At 36.2% G+C, this 23,191-nt stretch overlaps 1 protein-coding gene across 34 annotated transcripts in view; it reads left to right on the top strand.

Annotated features, from left to right (window-relative positions):
• Positions 1-23,191, top strand: part of CDC42BPA (CDC42 binding protein kinase alpha) — a 327,482-nt gene that overhangs the window by 98,493 nt on the left and 205,798 nt on the right. For all 34 annotated transcript variants that reach the window (XM_017966458.4, XM_078356686.1, XM_078356692.1 and 31 more), the window contains one exon: positions 9,496-9,644. In XM_017966458.4, the coding sequence (XP_017821947.3) occupies positions 9,496-9,644 (149 nt within the window). The remainder of the gene's footprint in view (positions 1-9,495; positions 9,645-23,191) is intronic.

Below are 23,191 nucleotides of genomic sequence, written 5' to 3' on the forward strand. Positions count from 1 at the left end.
TAACCATTAGCATGGAATGTTTTTCTATCTGTTTGTGTCCTCTCATTTCATTGAGCAGTGGTTTGTAGTTCTCCTTGAAGCAGTCCTTTATATCCCTTGTAAGTTGTATTCCTAGGTATTTTATTCTCTTTGTGGCAGTTGTGAATGGCAGTTCATTCTTGATTTGGCTCTCTTTAAGTCTGTTATTGGTGTATAGAAATGCTTGTGATTTTTGCACATTGATTTTACATCCTGGGACTTTGCTGAAGTTGCTTATCAATTTCAGGAGATACTGGGCTGAGACGATGGTGTCTTCTAAATATACGATCATGTCATCTGCAAATAGAGACAATTTGACTTCCTCCTTTCCTAATTGAATACCCTTTGTTTCTTTTTCTTGCCTGATTGCTCTGGCTAGAACTTCCAATACTATGTTGAATAGGAGTGGTGAGAGAGCGCATCCTTGTCTAGTGCCAGATTTCAAAGGGAATGCTTCCAGTTTTTGCCCAGTCAGTATGATATTTGCTGTTGGTTTGTCGTAAATAGCTTTTATTATTTTGAGATACGTTTTGTTGATACCTAGTTTATTGAGAGTTTTTAGCATAAAGGGCAATTGAATTTTGTCGAAGGCCTTCTCTGCATCTATTGAGATAATCATGTGGTTTTTGTCTTTCATTCTGTTTATGCGGTAAATTATGTTTATAGACTTGTGTATGTGGAACCAGCTTTGCCTCCCCGATATGAAGCCTACTTGATCGTGATGGATAAGCTTTTTGATGTGCTGTTGGATTCAGTTTGCCAGTATTTTATTGAAGATTTTTGCATCTGTGTTCATCATGGATATTGGCCTGAAGTTTTCTTTTCTTGTTGAGTCTCTGCCAGGTTTTGGTATCAGGATGATGTTGGTCTTATAAAATGATTTGGGAAGCATTCCCTCTTTTTGGATTGTTTGGAATAGTTTCAGAAGGAGTGGTACCAGCTCCTCTTTGTACGTCTGGTAGAATTCAGCTGTGAACCCATCTGGATCTGGGCTTTTTTTGGTTGGTAGGCTATTAATTCCTGCCTCAACTTCAGCCCTTGTTACTGGTCTAATATGGTTTTCAACTTCTTCCTTGTTTAGGCTTGGGGAGGGTGCATGTGTCTGGGAATTTATCAATTTCCTCCAGGTTTACTGGGTTATGTGCATAGAATTGTTTTAGTAATGTCTGGGGTAGTTTGTATTTCTGTGGAATCGGTGGTGATATCCCCTTTATTGTTTTTATTCCATCTATTTGATTATTTTCTCTTTTCTTTTTTATTAATCTGGCTAGTGATCTATTTTGTTGATCTTTTCAAAAAACCAGCTCCTGGATTTGATTTTTTTGAAGGGTTTTTTGTGTCTTTATCTCCTTCAGTTCTGCTCTGATCTTAGTTATTTCTTGTATTCTGCTAGCTTTTCAGTTTTTTTTTGATCTTGCTCCTATAGCTCTTTTAATTTTGATGACAGGGTGTCGATTTTAGATCTTCCCTTGCTTCTAATGTGGGCATTCATTGCTATAAATTTCCCTTTAGACACTGCTTTAAATGTATCGCAGAGATTCTGGTACATTGTGTCTTCGTTCTTGTTGGTTTTGAAGAACATCTGTATTTCTGCCTTCATTTCATTGTTTATCCAGTCAACAGTCAAGAGCCAATCATTCAGTTTCCATGAAGTTGTGCAGTTCTGAGTGACTTTCTTAAACCTGAGGTTTAATTTGATTGCACTGTGGTCTCAGAGACTGTTTGTTATGATTTCTGTTCTTTTGCATTTGCTGAGGAGTGATTTACTTACTTCCAATTATGTGGTCAACTTTAGAGTAGGTGTGATGTGCTGAGAAGAATGTATATTCTGTGGATTTGGGGTAGAGAGTTCTGTAGATGACTGAGGTTTGATTGGTCCAGATCTTCGTTTAAATCCTGGATATCCTTGTTAATTTTCTGTCTTGTTGATCTGGCTAATATTGACAGTGGAGTGTTAAATTATCCCACTATTACTGTGTAGGAGTCTCTCTTTGTAGGTTGTTAAGAACTTGCTTTATGTATCTGGGTGCTCCTGTATTGGGTATGTATATATTTAGGATTGTTAGCTGTTCTCGTTGCATTGATCCTTTTACCATTATGTAATGTCCTTCTTTGACTCTTCTGATCTTTGTTGGTTTAAAGTCTATTTTATCAGAGACTAGGATTGCAATGCCTGCTTTTTTTCGCTTTCTATTTGCTTGGTAAATCTTCCTCCATCCCTTTATTTTGAGTATGTGTCCTTGCATGTGATAGGAATTTCCTGGATACAGCACCCCGATGGATTTTGACTTTTTTTTCCACTTGGCCAGTCTGTGTCTTTTTATCAACTTTGCCAGTCTGTGTTTAACCCATTTATATTTAGGGTTAATATTGTTATGTGTGAATTTGATCCTGCCATTTTGATGCTGGCTGGTTGTTTTGCCCGTTAGTTGACGCAGTTTCTTCATTGTGCTGATGTTCTTTACCATTTGGTACGTTTTTGGAGTGGCTGGTACTGGTGGTTCCTTTTCGTGTTTAGTGCTTCTTTCAGGAGCTCTTGTAAGGCAGGCCTGGCGGTGATGAAATCTCTCAGCAATTTCTTGTTCATAAAGGATTTTATTTCTCCTTTGCTTACAAAGCTTAGTTTGGCTGGATATGAAATTCTGGGTTGAACATTCTTTTCTTTAAGGATGTTTAATATTGGCCTCCACTCTCTTCTGGATTGTAGGGTTCCTGCTGAGAGATCCACCGTGAGTCTGATCGGTTTCCCTTTGTGGGTAACCCAACCTTTCTCTCTGGCTGGCTTTAGCATTTTTTCCTTCATTTCAACCCAGCTGAATCTGACGATTATGTGTCATGGGGTTGCTCTTCTTGAGGAATATATTTGTGGTGCTCTTCATGTTTCATGGACTTGAATATTGGCCTGCCTTGCTAGGTTGGGGAAGTTCTCCTGGATAATATCCTGAAGAGTGTTTTCCACCCTGGATTTGTTCTCTCCGTCACATTCAGGTACACCTATCAAATATAGATTAGGTCTTTTCACATAATCCTATATTTCTTGGAGGCTCTGTTCATTTCTTTTCACTCCTTTTTCTCTTATCTTGCCTTCTCATTTTATTTCATTGAGTTAATCTTCAATCTCTGATGTACTTTCTTCTGCTTGGTCAATTCAGCTATTGAAACTTGTGTATGCTTTGTGAAGTTCTCATGTTGTATTTTTCAGCTCCATTAAGTCATTTATATTCTTCTCTAAGCTGTTTAATCTCGTTAGCATTTCGTTGAACCTTTTCTCAAGGTTCTTAGTTTCTTTGCACTGGGCTAGAACATGTTCTTTTAGCTCAGAGAAGTTTGTTATTACCCACCCTCTGAAACCTGTTTCTGTCATTTTTATCAGACTCATTCTCTATCCAGTTTTGTTCCCTTTCTGGTGAGGAGTTGTGATCCCTTGGAGGAGGAAAGACGTTCTGGTTTTGGGTGTTTTCATCATTTTTGCGCTGGTTTCTTGCCATCTTTGTGGATTTATCTACCTGTGGTCTTTTTAGTTGGTGACTTCGGATGATGTCTCTGAGTGGACGTCCTTTTTGTTGATGTTGAAGTTATTTCTTTCCATTTTTTACTTTTACTTCTAACAGTCAGGCCCCTCTGCTGTAGGACTGCTGGAGGTCCACTCCAGAGCCTGCTTGCCTAGGGAATCACCTTCAGTGGCTGCAGAAGAGTTATCTTTGTCCCAGATGGATACCCACCAGATATCCTGAGTTCTTCTTTATGAGGTGTCTCTTTGGATATATGGGAGTTGGAGGGCTGCTTGAGGAGACAGTTTGTCCCTTATAGGAACTCAAGTGCTGAGCTCTGAGGTCCATTGTTCCATTCAGAGCTGCTCTGCAGATATGTTTAAGTCTGCTGCAGTGGAACTCTTAACTGCCCTTTTTCCCAGGTGCTCTGTCCTGGGAAGGTGGGGCTTTATTTATAAGTTTCTGACACGCTGCTGCCTTTGTTTCAGAGATGCCCTGCCTAGCAAGGAGGTAGCCTACTCACAGTCTGCCAGCAGAGGCATTGCTGAGCTGCCATGGGCTCTGCCAGGCTGCTGTGTGAACTTCCTTGTGGTTTTGTTTACAGAGGAATAGTTAGAACTGCCTTGGTAACAGTGGTCTGTCTCAGTAATGGCGGTCTGCCTCGGTAGTGGTGAACGTCTTTCCCCCAACAGAGCTGGACCGTCTGTGCTTGCTGGGAAACTCTCAATCCAGAGTTTCAGATTGCTGGTCTTTGTTGGGGTGGGAACCGCCAAGCCTGATCAACTGGCTCCCTGTTTCAGCCCCTTTTTTCTCAGTCGAATGGACGGCTCTGTCTCCCAGGCATTCTGGGCACTAGTTGAAACGGCCACCCAGATTTGTGTGAGTTTTTGTGCGGAGACCCCGCCTGTGCTGGCTGAAATAGCTGTGCTGGAAACTTGTGGCACTTTCAACCCTGGAATCTCCTCGTCTGTGGGCAGTAATAACTCATTTGGAAATGCGGTGATCACTCACCCTCTGCATTATTCTCTCTGGGAACTGCTCTCTAGAGCTGTTCCTGTTCGGCCATCTTGGATCCCTCAAGGTTTATATAACTCTTAATAGTCATGGGGTTTATCTGATTGCAGGCCAGATCAAACAATTTCAGTATATTACCTGTCCTTTATATCCCTTATATACTTATAGAGTATAGTAATTTTTTTATACTACAGATTGTGACCCATTAGTGAGTAATAAAATCAATTAAGTTGGTTACAAGCAGCAGCATTTTTTTTAAAGAGACAAGATCTTGCTATGTTGCCAGCTCACTGCTGCCTCTACTCCTGGGCTCAAGCAGTCCTCTTGCCTCAGCCTCTTGAGTAGCCAGGAATATAGGTGTGTGCCACTGTGCCCCACTAACTTAAAAAATTTTTTTTTTTTTTGGTAAAGATGGGGTCTCAGTTTGTCACTGAGGCTTGTCTTGGACTCTTGGCTTCAAATGATCCTTTCGGCTTGACCTCCTAAAGTGTTGGGATTACAGGCTTGAGCCACCATGCCCAGCCATAAGCTACATTTAAAAAAATTAAATAGAATAGAAAATGACAGAGCTCATGACAAGTAGTAAGAGTGAATATGGTCTCCTGACACATTTCTTTTATGATATACCAAATTATCATATAAGCTTTATATATTATTGTGGGTTATAGTAAGAATTGTTTGAAAGCCATAACATAGAGCTTTGTATGTATTAGTTGCACAGTTGTTAAATTGAATAGAATGATGTTTTAACTGGATTTGTTATACATAATACAAAAAAGTTTAGAAATGGCTGTATCATGCAAATATAATCCGCATGGGTTTTGTTAACATTTTAAGAGGAAATTAAAACATATCCCACATCTTTGCCTAGAAAAATTATAGCATTGTATCATAATTTTAAAAATGTTTCTAAATAGTGAATAAAATCCACAATTACAGTGTATTCTGTAGTAGAGAAATGTAACACTGCAAATTTGTGCATTGCTTAAAATTCTACGTTTTGGTATAAATATAGAAATAATTATATAATTTTGTAGATATATTAATAGAAGTAAAGTACCCAAATACCAAATTTTATAAAAATTTCTCAAAACTTTGATGAGAGAAAAGCCTGAACTGTGATTTATCTCTTTCTTCTTATTTAATTTTATTTGCGTTCTTTGTATTTGACATTAGGATTAACATTTTTCTTTCAAAGACATTTCTCAGGGAAAAATATTCTGGATATGTCCCTCAGTAATTACTAAAATAGAATTAAAAACATAACTGGAGGAGGAATGAAACACTCTAGTAGTCAAATTTCCTATAACTTGCCAGTTTTTCTTTAGTTTAGGGGAGACTTCATCATATATTCATTTTAAGAGTCAGAGGTCTTGGTTATCATTAAAGATTATCTTTTGAACATTTATAAAATATTAGAAAATAAAATCATTAAAAAATGTTGACAATGCTAATTTTAGATACAAGAAAAGTCAATTTTATTATGTATAATTACTTTTCAAAGTAATTTTTAATCCTGATAGCTTTTAAATAGCCAAGTAAAGAACATAATTTGAACTGCATAATGCTGTGCAGTTCAAGAAAGCTATGGCAAATAACTTGACTTTCATTTCTAAGCTACTTACCACTATAGTTTATGAAAAAATGTGCTGTGATATCAAGTAGACCTTTTGTGTGTTTCAGAAAAGGCACATAATTTAATGATGGTTGATATTGGGATGTGATTAGATAATTGTTTCTTTAAGAAAAACTCATTAAATAGAAAGCTGCTTAGTTACATCAACATTGATGCATAAAATTTTTATCAGGTAACACTAGAATATAATGAACCAGTGAAATTTGCTCCTTCTGTCTTTTCTTATTCATTGTTTTTTGTTTAATTGTTTTGTGGTTGAGAAAAAAAACCAGGAAAATATTTAGAGCAAAAGTATTTTTCTTAAATTGACATGTAACTTGTTTAAAAGGTGAAAGATACTTGAATTTTAAATTAATTATAGTAACTCATGCCAACTCTAAATCCTTTATAGAAATCGAATTTGTTAAGACAGAAATTATTAGAAAAGTATCTTTTTTTAACAAAATTATTTTTTGATAGTAAACCAAATGAAAGCAAGAAGGAATAACTAAAAGGCGAGGCTCTAAAAATTGACCGTTAATATCTTTGGTATGTTAGCATGAGAATTAGAAGAGTTTCCTGATATTCTTATGAAGACTTCTAGAAACTTACCTGTTCTTTAAAACGCTCATTTTTGGACATATAACTCATTCCGTGTTTTCATATGTTTTAGCATTGTTTCCTTGGACTGGAGCTCTTTAAAAAAAATTACAAACTTTGAAATAGCTTCAAAGTGATTTTTTTAGTAACTCTGAGTTGGAAGTTTTATGGTGTATATATTCATACCTATAGATCTATATTTCTTTATTTTAGATAGTATAGTAGTTGATATAATGGATATGTAGTAATTCAACTAACAGTTTCCTTGATCACCGTTCATATTGTTTCTGATTTGTTGGAGTTATTAATAGTTCTGTACAGTAAATATACTTGCCCACATTCCTTATATATTGGAGCTTTTGTTGTAATTGACTAAATTCTTAAGAATGGGAATACCAGATCCAAGGGGTATGTACAGTATAAATTTTAGTAGTTACTTTGATCCCAGAAGGTTATAGTATATCATCCCTCCAAAAGCAGGATTGCTTCAAGTCACTGTCCCCAAAGCTGTCATGGTCTTTTTAGTAATCTGACCAGTGATTACTAAAATCAATGATTGTTGCTTTGGCTTTCATTTCCCTAATGACTGTTGAAGTTAAGCACATATTAATTGGCTGATTGTGTTTCCTCTTAGGTGAATTATCTGTTAATATTCTTAGCCCAATTTTGTTGGATTATTTGTCCCTGTCTTAATAATTGGAAGGGGCTGTTTATTTTAGGATTATCTCCTTGACCTATTATGAATATTACCTCTCAGTCTATATGTATTTTTAAAAACTTGTTTAAAGATACCTTAGCTACATTGGGTAATATTTTTAAAGTAGTTTTTGATTAGGAATACCAAATTCTCAATTTTTCTTTAAAATTAACCAATCAGAACAATATGATATTATAATAATATAGGAATAGGTAACCATAGCAGAATAGATTCTCTAGAAACAGATATGAGTATATCTGGGATCTTAAAATATGATGAAGGGACGGTTCATTTGAAATGAGGAGAATGTATTATTTAACTAGTTGTTTTAGACTAGTTAAAATACACATTGTCTATTTATTTTTATAGACTCTGTCAGTAAGAAAATAGTCTTCACACTTTAATCAAAAGTAAATTATCAGGATGGTGTCAGTTAAACATTAGGCCAGTGGGCGTGCTGGCTCATGCCTGTAATCCCAGCACTTTGGGAGGCCAAGGTGGTCAGTTCATGAGGTCAGGTTATCGAGACCATCCTGGCCAATGTGGTGAAACCCTGTCTCTACTAAAAATACAAAAATTAGCTGGGTGTGGTACTAAAATTTCAAAAATTAGCATGTCTGTAATCCCAGCTACTTGGGAAGCTGAGGCACGAGAATCGCTTGAACCCAGGAGGCAGAGGTTGCAGTGAGCCGACATTGTGCCACTGCACTCCAGCTGGGCAACAGAGCAAGACTCCATCTAAAAACAACAACAAAAAAAACCCCGCTAGGCCTAGTAAATATAGCAAGTAGGCCATAGATCAGGATTTTAAATATATTCAGCTTCCCTAATTTTCAAGGCTTTAATATGTGACATTAGTTTCTTTCTTGCTTGCTTTTTGTTTTGGAGATGAAGTCTCACTCTGTTGCCCAGGCTGGAGTGCAGTGGTGGGATCGTGGCTCACGGCAACCTCTGCCTCTTGGGTTCAAGCAAATCTCCTGCCTCAGCCTCCCGAGTAGCTGGGAGTACAGGCATATGGCACCACGGCCAGCTAATTTTTTTTTGTATTTTTAGTAGAGACGGGATTTCGCCGTGTTAGCCAGGATGGTCTCGATCTCCTGACCTTGTGATCCACATACCAATAAGAATCCATATCTATAATTAGTTGGCTTCTATTTATTATATACACCTGAGAAAAGCCCATTCTGATACTTATACAATATTAAAAATGGGAAGAGAAACATATGGTGAGAATTGCTTTATTCTAATAGTAGTGGTTTCCAAATGCTGATCTAAGACTAATGCTGGTTCTCATAAAGTTCTTACTGATCCAGGGTGAAATAAGGAGAACATAATGATGATGAACATGAATTTCTTTCAATGTAGGGACTATCCTGCATTTTGAGTTTTTTCTTTGATTTTTTTTTTTTTTTTTTTGGTGGGGCATTCAAATGTTCATTCTTCTAAAATCTTGGAAAGTTGTATTCCATTGTTGTAGGTGAAGATGATAATAATAATGTTTTTGTATTTTGCAAAATACAAGAACGGTAACCCTGTCTTGTTCTCTGCTCCAGTCTTTAAACATTTTGTTTTACTGGTATATGAAATTTAGAGGTGTTTTGTTTGTTTGTTTGTTTTGTTTTGTTTTTTGAGACGGATTCTCGCCCTGTCATCAGGCTGGAGTACAATGGAGCAATCTTGGCTCACTGCAACCTCTGCCTCCCAGGATCAAGCGATTCTCCTGCCTCAGCCTCCCTAGTAGCTGGGACTACAGGCATGTGCTACCAAGCCCAGCTATTTTTTTTTTTTTTTGTATTTTTAGTAGAGCCTGGGTTTTACCATGTTGGCCAGGATGGTCTTGATCTTTTGACCTCATGATCCACCCGTGTCAGCCTCCCTCCCAAAGTACTGAAGTTTTGTAATGACTGCGGATCATCATCTTACACAGTTTCTTGTTAATTAGCTGCATATGTAATTAACTGCATGAATATTTGACCCAGTCCTGTTTGACCTTGGGATACATTATTTTAATTTTTCACCCTTATTATTTACTGAGTACATTTTGTTTTTTTCATTCACAGTACCTGGTTATGGATTATTATGTTGGTGGGGATTTGCTTACTCTACTCAGCAAATTTGAAGATAGATTACCTGAAGATATGGCTCGATTTTACTTGGCTGAGATGGTGATAGCAATTGACTCAGTTCATCAGCTACATTATGTACACAGGTAAGACATTGTACCTGGTTGTGAGTTACCGTGTAATATCTAGCAACAGAGGTCTATTTCTTGCCTGATTTATTAATTATGGTCTTAGATACATTTATCATCAACCAAAAAAATTATTTTCAGATGAGTTTGGTTGTTTTGCTTTGTTGCTATTATTTGTCAGCATTTCAGAACCGATGTACCTGCTTATACATACATGTACATGTATAGTATCTAAAAGTTCCCATTCCTAGAATAATAGATATTGAAGAGCAGGAAAGGTGGGAGGAGGTGAGGGATGAGAAATTACCTCTGGGTACAAGATACACTATTCAAGTGATGGGTACACTATATTGCATAGCTCACCACTACACCATATATCCACGTAACAAAGCTGCACTTGTACCTCCAAATGTATTTTTTTTAAAAAGTTCTTATTTCCAGTCAGCATTTCTAGAAACCACTTCTTAAGAAAACTACTCTTGTTTAAGTGTACATATGAATTCCATCTCAAAAGGAATATGTATGCATTGGCAAGTTTCTTTATAGGTGAGTCTTATATATTTAAATTAGCTGAAATTCTAGACCGTAAATCATAGGTTCATTTGCTAAGTAAGTCCTGTATCATTTTATGTTTCTCAAGAAAATACTTTCAAGGATTATATGTGTCAAAACAAATTTTTTTTTGTAGAAAAGTGATAATTTTGGTGTACATGGAGTAATTTATTATAAACTATTAATTTATGTTTAAAAAATTTAAAGTACCTACATGAATTTGGAAGGACACACCCAAAAAAAGAAATAAATTAAGAATAAATTGGATCATTTAAAAGATACCCTCCCATTTTAAGAGGAAAGTAGGAAACACAACGTTGTTGGTGAATTAATTATTCAAATGAGAATATCTTTGGATTGTGCAAAATGTGAGAAAGAGAAAGATGCTGAGGAGAAGTAAGTAAAGGGATACTGCTGAGTTAGAAATAAACTAAACCATTTTCTAAGAGTGATTTTCAAACTTTGGCATGCATCTGAATCCTATAGAGGAGGGCTGGTTGAAACCAAATTGTGAGTCAACTGCAGAAGTTCTGATTCAGTGGGTCGGGTGGGGCTGGGAAGTTGCTATCTCTAACAAGTTTCCAGGTGGTGATGCTACTGCTGCTGGAGATTTACTCTGCTGCTGGTGGAGTGACCACACTTTGAGAATCACTGCTCTAAGAGAGCAGTGACTGTTTTAAGTTCTGGGTAATGAGAGTGATCTCTGAGAAGAACATGAATGTGGCAGGAATAGAATGTTTCTGTTGCAGTGTTTGCTTTTTAAGATGTGGATGTCTTAATTGCTGTTTCATTTAATTAGTAATGAAGTTTTAAGACATTATTAAAAGAAGAATAAACAGTTTGTGTTTTATGAGGTCTCTGTTTGGCTTTTGCCTATTCATGTGCTTTTCTCTATCTATTATCACAATTTTTATTGAAAATAAAGATATGGAAATGCTTTCAAAATTGTAAAGTACAATACAGTTTTTTTTTTTTTTAATTTAAATTTTTGTAGAGATGGAGGTCTCACTGTGTTGCTCAGGCTGGTCTTGAACTCCTGGACTCCAGTGATCCTGCCACCTCAGCCTCCTAAAGTGTTGGGATTATAGGCATGAACTGCCACTCCTAGCCACACTGCAGCTTTAAAGATGGTATTGTGGTCTCAAAAGTCAATTATAGGATGAGAAACCAAAGTGCTTTTTTGTGGCTTAAATGGCAACCCAAAATCCTAGCTGAGGACTATCATTTAAAAATACTTATAGAAAATATTATTTCATTGAGTATTTGAAGAATGTTAGTTACTAAACATAGAGTCTTAGGCTTGTGGAATTGAGAGAGACTTTACCCAGTTTATATGTAATTCTTGACAAGGAGTTTCTACTTTTGACTATTATGTGCATAGATTGAAGATAGTAAATATGAGGTATTTGTAGTGTCTTACATTCTGCCAGGCTTGTTAGGTATATTGTTATGTGGACTGAAACCATTTCAACCTTGAGCTCTACTTAAGTAAATCTAATTTTACAAGGTATTTACTTTTAAATGAATCATATTTATTCCATTGTTGGGCAGCTCTAATATTAGAAAATTTTATATTAAGCTGAATTTCTTTTTATTTTAGCCATTGGTCCTAGTTTTGCTTTTAGAGTCACATATAATTTATTATCTTCTAGTTTTCATGCTTTCTGAAGTCTTCTTTAGGTTAAACATCTAAGCATCTCTAGTTTCTCTGTTAATCACAGTTTGTATACACTTCCTATCTTCCTTGTCTGAATCCCCCACCACACACCCTGTGCCCACTCCCACACCTCGTCTTCCTCCCTCCTTTCCTCTCCTTTCACCTTTCTGTGGATGCTCCATTGTATTAATGCACTTCTTAAAAAGTTACTCTCATTTTCTGGATAGACTATTTTCAACAAATGCTTTACTGAGGAAATATTTTTTGAGTCTTCTTTTATAAGTAACATAGGTACAGCATATAGTTGTGGCTTTTAAAAAGGTTTCAGTTGTTTGGAGACACAAAACATAAGAGAGAAATAAGACTTAAAATACCACAAGTTAAATAATCATTTAGGGCCAAAGTATAAGAGATGATGGAGTAAGTCCAAACTATGGATTGCTAAATGAGTTATACAAGCAAATTACAGTGAGCTCAATAAATGAATAGTAAGTTTATTTCTGATGATCAGTTCGAGTCCTCATTTAACTCTTTGTGCTATTCACTGTATTCTAACACAAAGTCTATGATTATCTAAAATGGATGTTGCCCCATTTTATAGATGAGGAAACCCAGCTTCAGAGACATGAGTCAGTAAGTGGCATAGCCTAGATTAAAATCTAAGTCAGGCTTGTCTTCCAGATTAATGTTCTTTACACAACATCATGTTTTTCATAGGAGAAGACTTTAACGGTGGGACTTTGAAGAATGAGAAGACTGTATGTAGGCATTCAAGATAAGTGAATGGTAGGAGAAGAGCACATAAGCAGGCAAATGGTGGTTTTGGAAAATACTTAATAGACTAGTTTGGCTAGAGGAAGAGTTCATGTTGAGTTTAGTAGGAGATTAATTCGTAAAGACAGATTTTGGTTCTTACCAGGAAGCTCTTAAATGTTACAGACTTTGTATGTTGGTAGCTAATAAGCTACAATGAATTTTAGGGAAGGAAATGTTAAATAAGTTATTTTGTGCTAAACTTCATGTCTTAGAAATTTCCTAATGTTTTATAATTCATGAACTTCAAATATACAGAAGTGGAAAATACAAGAAGGGAATAGTGAGACTAGATGTGTTTAAGGAAGGAAATACTCCCGTTTTTGTGTTCTTTTTAAGTAGATTCCTTTCTAGACTTGTAAAAGTATGTTATTTATCTTCTATCAGCACAAACACTTGCATATGAAAAAATTTCCATGAAGGTTTAACAAGAGCAATGGAAAGTAGCAAATGGTAGAAATAATTAAAATAAGATATTTTCTAATAACATTGAGTAGTGAAAAAGCACTGAACTAGGAATCAGGAGATTTAATGCAGATTCCCCATCTATTAAAGGAGGATAATAAATAACATTTACGCTGCTTGTTTTGCCAGGCTATTGGGAAGGTGAGATGAAGTATATATATGAAAGTGCTTTGACAGTGTAGAAAATATGCCATTGCAATTAGGGAAACATCTTTTTGAATTATAAATTTGAGGCATTAAAATTGTTATAAATAAGACAGTTTTATCCTTCAGTTCTATAATTCTAAATCTATTGCTTTCTCTATATCTGTTGAGAATATTTCTTGCTTTTCCTTAGTTTTCACTTCTGATTTTCCCTTCCTTTCTTTCTTTGAGCAGCATTTTTCATAAGCTTTTGCATGTGCTAAATTGTATTTAAGAAATGCGGGAATATAAGCATATATTTCAGAATTTGCTTGCATTTTCTAAGGAAAGTTTCAGAGATACACCGGCAGTTGTAAAAATGGTTGCCTGAAGAGGCTAGGGTGAAGAGAAAATGGGATGGACAAGGATAGAAATGAGAGATCAGTTTCTAACCCTTTCATATATACTTTTAAATTAATAAACTTTCTTATTTAGAGCAATTTTAGGATTATAAAAATAATTGAGTGGAAAGTACAGAATTCCCATATATCTGCTTCTGCCTACCACACACACATGCACAGCCTCCCCTACTGTCAACATAACATGCCTTACCAGAGTGTGGCCCATTTGTTAACATTGATGAACCTTCATTATCACCTAAGTCCATAGTTTACATGTTAAAATTCGTGCTCTCTGTTGGTGTTGTACATTCTCTGGGCTTTGACAAATGCATGACAACATTTATCCGCTATCATAGTATCATGCGGAATAATTTCACTGCCCTAAAAATGCTCTGTGTTCCATATCTCTTTTCCTCCCTTCTCTCTAACCCCTGGACATGACTGATCTTTTTACTGTCTCATAGGTTTGCCTTTTCCAGAATTTCACATAGTTGGAATCATACAGTATGTAGCCTTTTCAGGTTGGTTTCTCTCGCTTAGTAATATTTAAAGTTTGACAGCTTATTTCTTTTTAATGAATAACATTCTATGATCTGCCTGTACCACAGTTTGTTTATTCATTTACCTACTTAAGGACATCTTGATTGCTTCTAAGTTTTGGCAATTATGAATGAAGCTGCACCTTAAATGATTTCTTTCTCTCTCTCTCTCTCTTTAGCATTTCAACTATACTTCTATTTTTCAACCTTTCTTAATGGTTACCCTAGAGTTTGCAATATAAATTTACAACTAATTTCAGCCCACTTTCAAATAACATGCTACTTCTTCATAGCTAGTGAAGTATCTTGTAATAACAGAGTAATCCCAAGTCCTTGTTCTTGTCTCTTGTATGATTGCTGTCATTTATTTCATACATAAGCAATAATTTATATTTGAATATATTATTGCCATTCTTTTGAACAAATTATCATTTAGATTAATTAAAAATAAAGTTTTTATTTTACCTTCACTTACTCACTCTCTGATGCTGTTCCTCTCTTTAAATAGTTCTGTTTCTAATTTATATCACTTTTCTTCTTTTTGAAGAACTTTTAAATTTTTCCTGAAGTACAATTCTCCTAGCAGCAGATTCCTTCAATTTTTGTTTGTCTGAGAAAGTATTTCTTTTTCAGTTTTGAAGGATAATTTGCAGCATACAAAATCATAGGTTGGTGGGTTTTTTTTTTCCTCTTATCTCTTAAATATTTCACTTCACTCTTCTTGCATGGTTTCTAAGGAATCAGATATAATTCTTATCTTTGTTCCTCTATACGTAAGGTGTTTTTTTCCTCTGGCTTCTTTCAGGATTTTTCTTCTTTATGTTTTATATTCTGTAGTATGAAAATGGTGTGCGTAGGTGTTTTTTTGGGTGGTGGGTGGGAGGGTGGACGTCTATCCTGCTTGATATTTTTTAAATTTCTTGGCTCTGTGGTTTGATGTAGGACAATTTTGGGAAATTCTCAGACATTATTGCTTCATTCCTTTTCCTTCCAGTATTCCCATTACATGTAACCTTATACCTTTTATAGTAATCCCACAGTTCTTGGATATTCCGTTGTTTTTGTATTTTTTTTTCCTTCAGTCTTCTCTTTGCTTTTTTGATTTTGAAGTTTCTCTTCTCAAGCTCAGCGATTCTTTCTTAAGTGGCGTCTAGTTTACTAATGAGCCCATCAAAGATACTCTTTATTTCTGTTACAGTGTTTTTGATCTTTAGCATTTCTGATTCTTTCTTAGAATTTCCATCTTGTGTTATTTACCTGTTCTTATGTGTTGCCTATTTTAACCATAAAGTCTTTAACATATTTATAATAGGTTTTTTAAATTCCTGGTCTGATAATTGCAACATGTTTGCCATATCTGACTCTCATTCTGATGTCTGTCTAGTCGCTTGTCTCTTTTTCAGTATACCTTGTAATGTGAGCCCAAAGCTTGAGGATGGCCACCAGGGAGCATAGATTCTATTTGCCTTGAATATACATTCAGATTAACAGTAGTTACAAGTGGGTTTTTAAGGGAAAAAAAAAGAGGCAGTTCCTAAGTTGTTACCAAGAATTTACATTAAAATATCAGAAGCTGGTTGGTTGGCTATACATTGTTCTTTGTATCACAAACTCCAGGAACATGAAAATGATGGGTGAGGTAGCTAGGCGGTAACAAAATGCTTCAAACAGTTGCTCCTGGGCTTGAGGGACATGTTACTGAAGTCCCATACTCATGTCTCTCTGGGCCTAATAAATTTTGCATGCCTCACATAGCTCCACTGCTTTGAGGAAATGGGCCACGAGTGATGCAGTAGCAAAGGGCATGTGTGTGCATGTATGTGTTGGTAGGGGGCCATTCTGTAGTCCTGTGATTAGGTCCCAATCTTCAGTGAGACTGCCCTGTGAACACCAGGGCTTCTCAGTACACCTGTCACCTCTGTACCTCCCTTCCTGCCTTCCTACTTAATTGGAACAGGATGGCTAGAAGGGGCCAGACTTGGGTATTGCCCTTCCTTCTAGTAGGTTAGTCTCTGATAATATCTCAACAGGTAAGACTGAAAAATTCATCAGGTTTGGCTTTGGTAAAATAGTTTCTCCTGAGGGCAGGCTTTCTTAAGAAGAAAATACTCTGGCATATTTCAGAATGCAGCAGAGATTCTCTTTTCTCCTCCCCCTGTTGGAAGCATGAGAATATTTTTCTCTGGTATTCACCACGACGACCTGGTAGAGCACTTGGTGGTAAAACTCAGAAATAAGTGCGGGGGGGGGCCTCCCTATGCCTGCTTCTGGAGTTTTAATCTTTCAGGCTTGTCCACGCTGAACCTCCACCAATTCTTCAGTTACAGTTTAGGTTTTCCTAACCAGGCAGTGGTTCTCTGTGAGGTTTCTGCTACGGAGTTTTAAACTGCCAAGTTGTGATTCTCCATAGCCACCTGTCTGTCCAATTTCAGGACAACAGTTTGCCCTGTGACCTTACTTCCCTTACCTGTCTAAGAAGAGTTATTGATTTTTCGGTTTGTTCAGATTTTTGCTTTTTGTTAGGATGCTGTGGTGACATCTGAATTCCTTACATACTGGGAGTAGAAGTCTCTCCATAATCTTTTAAAATGTAGATTTCGAAACATGTTTTATTGTTGTGATCTGGCTCCGATGAGTGGAGGAACACCAGGTTCTTCCTTTACAATGGAATTAGAAAAAAACCACATGGACACACATGGTGTAGTTTTAAGGAGCAGGGAGTTTAGGCAAGAAAGAAGTGGGAAGACAGAAGCAATTCTGTACAGAGACAGAGGGAGGGGGGCTCCAAAGCCAAGAGACAGAACCCTGCTTTCAGGTAATTTCAGCCAGCTATATTTGATGGCTGAAGGAGGCGGTATCTGATTTGCATAGGGCTCAGGGGATTGGTTTGACCAAGTTTGTCATTCACGTAGCACCCAGAAAAAACTGGCCCTCCCACCCTTGTTTTTTAATAGGCAAATACAGGGTGCCGTGATGTTCCCCATATACACAGGGATATGTGGGAGCTGCCATGCTGCCAGGTACATGTTGTGGCCAGAGCAAGAGGACAACTGTGGGAATCACCATATTGGGTGGATCCAGTTTCTGACAGCTTTGTATTTGCATATTAAAGGTTACCAAGGTTGCTAGCCAGGTCTAAGACCCAGGGCTTTCATGCTAGACAAGAGCTATGAAAAAATCTTCCAAGGACCCCTTTTTTTCCTGTTTGCCTAAAATAATTTCCTAATAACTCCTACCTCAATTGAGGGTAAAGAAACTAAGAATTTTTTGTAAAAAAAAGAAAAGTTATCTTGTAAAGATGAAAAGATAGATTTCCAAAGATGCTTATTACAGTGTTACTTGACTAGCTGGAGAAATAATAGCTTGTTATTTTATTGAGAAACCCCAAAAAGTGTTATGATGTTATAAAGATAAACACTCAAAGGGGCTATTGTACTGCTGTTATTTCCTACTGAGAGTTACCCCAGTAGCCTTCTCCCTTTTGAAGGAAGCAGGAAATGATGCAGTGGTATTGAGGAGCAAAGAAATATATTAATAGAGCAGTTAATATTGGTGAATATTGTTTGGAGGAATTAGAAATAATGAGTGGCTAGTAGATTTCAAATGCTTTAAACATTAAAGATGTCAGTTCTTAAATTGATCTATAGGCTTAGTCTTCATTCTTTATTTTTTAATTGTTTCATGAGGTTGCAAATCTATAGGTTTAATGCAGTCTCTATCAAAATCCTAGCAAGATTTCTTTAGGTAGAGGCAAGCTTATTTTAAATTTTTATATGGAAAGTCAATTGAACTAGAGTAGTTAAAAGGATTTTGAAAAAGGAGAATAAAGTGGAAAGAATCACTACCAGATATTAAGCCATACTACATTGCCACCTTAAGCAAGACCATGGGATAATTGCGATGTAATAAACACACAGATCATTGGAAGGCATCAGAGAACTCAAGATGTAGGCTAACATAGAAATTCCCAACTGATTTTGAGAAAGGTGCAAAAATAAAAATAATCTTCAACAAACGGTGCTTAAATAGTAGACAAAAAGAACCCCAAATAACTTCCCCAAAGCTCTCATAAATACAAAAAGTAATTCAAAAGGGATCATGGATTTAAATATACAACATAAAACTATAAAACTTTTAGAAGAAAATATTGGAGAACATTTTCTGGATCTGTGGCTCGGTAAGGAGTTTTTAGATATGACAACAAAAAGTGACCAGAAAAGAAAAATGAATAAATGGGACTTCATCAGAATTTAAATTATGTGCTTATTGAAAGACTCCGTAAGACTGTAAGAAGACAAACTACAGGAGAAAATAGTTGTCAACATATCTTATAAAGGCTTTATATCTAGAACATATAAAGAACTCAGAATACAATTAAAAAACCCAAGCACTTAATTGCAAAATGGGGAAAAGAAAATAGACATTTTACCCAAGAGGAGATAGAGATAGTAAGCACATGAAAAAATGTTCAGTATACTGATATTGAACATTAGGAATATGCCAATTAAAACCATAGTGAGATATTACTAACCACCTATCTGAACAGTAAAAATAAAAAGTAGATAATACTAAATGCTGGCAAGGATATGGAGCAAGTGGATCTCTTACATGGTGGAGGTAGAAATAGAAAATGGCACAGCTACTTTGGAGGACATTTGGACTCCCCCCCCGCCCCCGCCCAAAGTTAGGCGTGTAACATGATTTGACCCATCAGTCACAGTCTTGAGCATTTATTCCAGACAAGTCAAAATTATATTCACAGAAAAATTTGTACTTGCCTGTTCATAGCAGCTTTATTTGTAATAGCAAAATACTAGAAACAATTTAGGTAGCCTTCAGTGGGTGAATAGTTCAACAAAACTGGTATATCCATGCAGTGGAGTACTACTGAACAATAAAAAGGAATGAACTTCTGATATATACAATAACCTGGAGGGGCCTCAAGGGTATTATGCTTTGTGAGAAGAATTAAATCTTAAAATGTTACATATTGTATGCTTCCACTTATATAACATACTTGAATGACAAAACTACAGAGATAAACAGATTAATAATTTCAAAGGGACAGGGCCTGGGGAAAACGAATGGGTGAGTGAGTAGAAATACAAAGGCAGTGTGAGGGAGTTCTTTTGTGATAATGGAACAGTTATATATTGTGATTGTGGTGGTAGTCACATGAATTTATACACAGGATAAAATTGCCCAGGACTACTCATGCACACATGTATACATTTTAAAAAAGGTATGTAGGGTTATCTAAAGAGACAGAACCAATAAGATATATGTATATATAAAAGGGAGTCAGTTAGGAAGAATGGACTCACACAATTACACGGTAAAGTCCCATGATAGGATATGTGCAAGCTGGGGAAAGAGAGAAGCTGGTAGTGGCTTAGTCCAAGTCTGAAAACCTGAAAATCCGGGAAGCTGACTGTGCAGCCTTCAGTCTGTGGCCAAAGTCCTGAGAGTCCCTGGGAAGCTGCTGGTGAACCCAGAGTCTGATGTCCCAGGGCAGGGGAAGTCGAAGCAAGCTTTGTGCACTGGAAGAAGAAAGAGAGCCAGAAGACTCAGCAAGCAGAATTTTCTCGCCTTCTACCACCTGCTTGTCCACTTGAGGGTGGGTCTTCCTCTTTCAGTCCATTGATTCAGATGTCAGTTTCCTCTGATAACACTGTCACAGACACCCAGAAACAATATTTTACTAGCCATATAGTCATCCTTCAGTCCACTTGACACCTGATATTAACTATCACAGGGTGAAAATTGAATAAGGACTAGGTTAACAGTAATGTACCCTTGTCAATTCTTTTGTTTGATATTGTGCTACAATTATTATATGTTACCATTGGGGGAAGCTGGTGGAAGAGTACAGGGGATTCTTTGAATGATTTTTTAATTTCCTGTGAGCTTATTATTTCTAAATAAAAATTTTTAGGAAAAAGAAAGGCCTCTATGACTTGCTTTTCGGAAGTCTGGAAACCAAGCCCAGGAAATTCTGTACATTGTATTTCACCTGCAGTGCATGTAAATTTGGTGAATTCCTCAAGATTGCCAAATTTGCTTAGGCTATTTGGCCTGCCAGGAAGTGATTTTTCTTACCAGCTGTAAGGCTGGGATCTGCAGTTCAAACATTTGGGTGTTGTTAGTATGTAGATGCTGTGCAGATCATGGGATAAGCCGAATTCATTTAGTGAAACAAAGTAGGTAATGAAGAGAGTGCAGGACTGATGATACTTGAGGATCCACATTTTAGAGACTGGGTAGATTAGGAGTAGCCAATAAAGAAAACTAAGAAGGAAGAGTCAGAGGTTAGGAGGAAAATCATGATAGCTGAGAGCAGAGCTACAATGTCTTATGGAAAATAAAAGTAATCATTTTCCCCTTGTATTTAATTACACTGATGTCTTAACTGATGCATTTCAAGCAAACATTTATGTTTTTCCTGAGGATACTAGTGTCCTGGGTGTCGGAGGTTGAAGTAGCGAAGGCTGTAGGCTTTTGCTTACTTTTGTGTAAGTAATATAATTTTTACCATAAATTTACTGTCTTTGGGAAAAAGATAAAAGTTTAAGAGAATACTTCTGCTTCATATTTGTGCCCAAATTGGACAGATGTTCATCTCATACTTAAAGATTAACTGATGTGATGGAGACTAAGTGACAACCAAAACAGGTTAAAAAAAAAAGCTGTAAAAATTATCTTTACATCTTCACGTAAAATAAAAGAATAGTAGACGAACAAGTGAATCAGGAAGACCTCTTGGAAAAAGCCATGTCTATCATAGGAAGAAGATACTTTAAAAAATTGAAATAGCTTAAAGAAGGAGGACCAAAGTAAGTAAGATGTACAAAAAATGACCATTGAGGTTCAGAAATAATATTTCATTATTTTAATGTTAAAGATGTCACTTGAATACATTGAAAAATACAATATAAAGATCTTCATGTTATGAAAGTTTGTCCATCTCTTTTGTGCTTTTAACAAAATGGTGGTGGTTTTTTTTCTCTATGTTAATTGAAATATTCCTGGCAATCATAAGATATCTTTTTTTCAATTATCTGTGAACTCAGATTTGTGCATCTATACACTAGGCATCTATAAAGTGAATAGATGCACTTAAATTTCAGCTTAAAGTTTGAAGCCAGCATTACTGTTTTTGATTTGCTACATAGGCAGTGTGCATTTATAGGTTGTGCCCTTTCTTTTCAATTATTTATTTGTTCAAATACAAAATTTGTGAGTAGAGCTTATTTCTAATGACTTAACAGCATCATGTGGTATGTCTGACTAAGGTTGATTTAAGTTTATGCCAAATGTTGGGTTGTGGTAACATAAGGCCTAATTGCAGGTTGGGGAAAAAAAAAACCCAAGTTATTTGTAACCATGTTTAAACTCAGCACTAGACTTGGTATTTAGGTTGTAATCTATAACTTCAAAAATGTGGATGATTAAAGACGGAATCCTACTAGAACAAGAAAGAAAAAATAAGTTTGATCTGATTAGAATGTTATGTTTGATTATTATGTGGTACAGTTTTAGATGACAAAAATGGGAAGATGAGAAACTTTGTGGTATTTTTCAGCACCACACAGATAATCAGAATGTTGATTGTGGCACCAAAATGTTACCAGCTGGTATTGTGTGTCCTTCAGTGACTTAGGTCTTACCTTGATTCTGTTCGTGGTATAGTTTCCTATAATATCATCATTTAATGTTGCACACTTTGCATTCAAACTGGAAGGACACTATCAGAAGCTATTCTGATTGAGAAGGGTCATTGCTGTTTGGCTTATTGGTCTGTTAAAGATAATCATGTTGCTGTAAAGCATATAATGCTTTAAAATTGTAGATTAAGAGAAGATAACAGTTTCTTTTCTTAGATCACCTGTCACTTCATAAAAAGAAATTTTTGTATTTAATTTTTTTAAAAAGTTCTTAATGGAAATAGTAGAATATTTAGCAGCTTTTTGGGAAAACTTGAGAATTCCTTCTTTATTTTTAACCCTTCAAAGGCAGATTGATTGATTGGTTGGTGACTAATTTCACTCACTCTATTGTCCAGACTAGATTAGTGATCTTGGTTCACTGCAACCTCTGCCTCCTGGGTTCAAGTGATTCTTGTGCCTCAGCCTCCTGAGTAGCTAGGATTACAGGTGCATGCCACCACGCCTGGCTAAATTTTGTATTTTTAATAGAGACAGGGTTTCACCATGTTGGCCAGGCTGGTCTAGAACTTCTAATCTCAGTGAACTGCCCTCCATGACCTCCCAAAGTGCTGAACCACCATGCCTGGCCCAAAGGCAGTTTTAAAAAATGATCTAAAAATGGTGAACTTTTCTTTATTAGTTCTAATCATAATAGCACTAGATAGTATCCTTGATAGTTAATATTGGTAGCAGCCATTTATATATGACTGCTTCTTAAGACCTTTTTTTCCCAAACCTTTTCACCCTTCAAAGGAAAGATCTCTACCTTTTTGCATAACTTGCCAGTGATATTCAGTGGATCCTCATTAGAAACTGTTGAGATTAAATTGTAAATAGTCTTTTAAAATAGCTTTTTGAGATAAATTTACATACCATACAGTTCACTCATTAATGTATACAGTGGTTTTTAGTGTATCCACAGATATGTGCAGCCATTACTGTGATCTATTTTAGATTATTTTCATCATTTCAGAAAGACACTCTATACCTTAAGTCTCTACATCCTGTTTCCCTATTTCCCCAGCCTTAAGCAACCATTAGTCTACTTTCAATCCCTATAGATGTGCCTATTCCAAACACTGCTTATAAATGAAATCATCTAACATGGGGTTTTCTGAGTGGCTTTTTCACTTAGCATAATGTTTTCAAGATTCAATTATGTTTTAGGATATGTCAGGACATATGATCTCAACCAGGTAGACTTCCTGGTAAGACTAAAACACCAACATTTTCCAGAGTTTTGAGATAGAACCAAAAGTGTACACACTCACAGCATACACAGTATAGTCCAGAATTACTCAGTCTATCA

Source organism: Callithrix jacchus, chromosome 19 (genome assembly GCF_049354715.1).
Source record: "Callithrix jacchus isolate 240 chromosome 19, calJac240_pri, whole genome shotgun sequence".
NCBI classification, from domain to species: domain Eukaryota; kingdom Metazoa; phylum Chordata; class Mammalia; order Primates; family Cebidae; genus Callithrix; species Callithrix jacchus.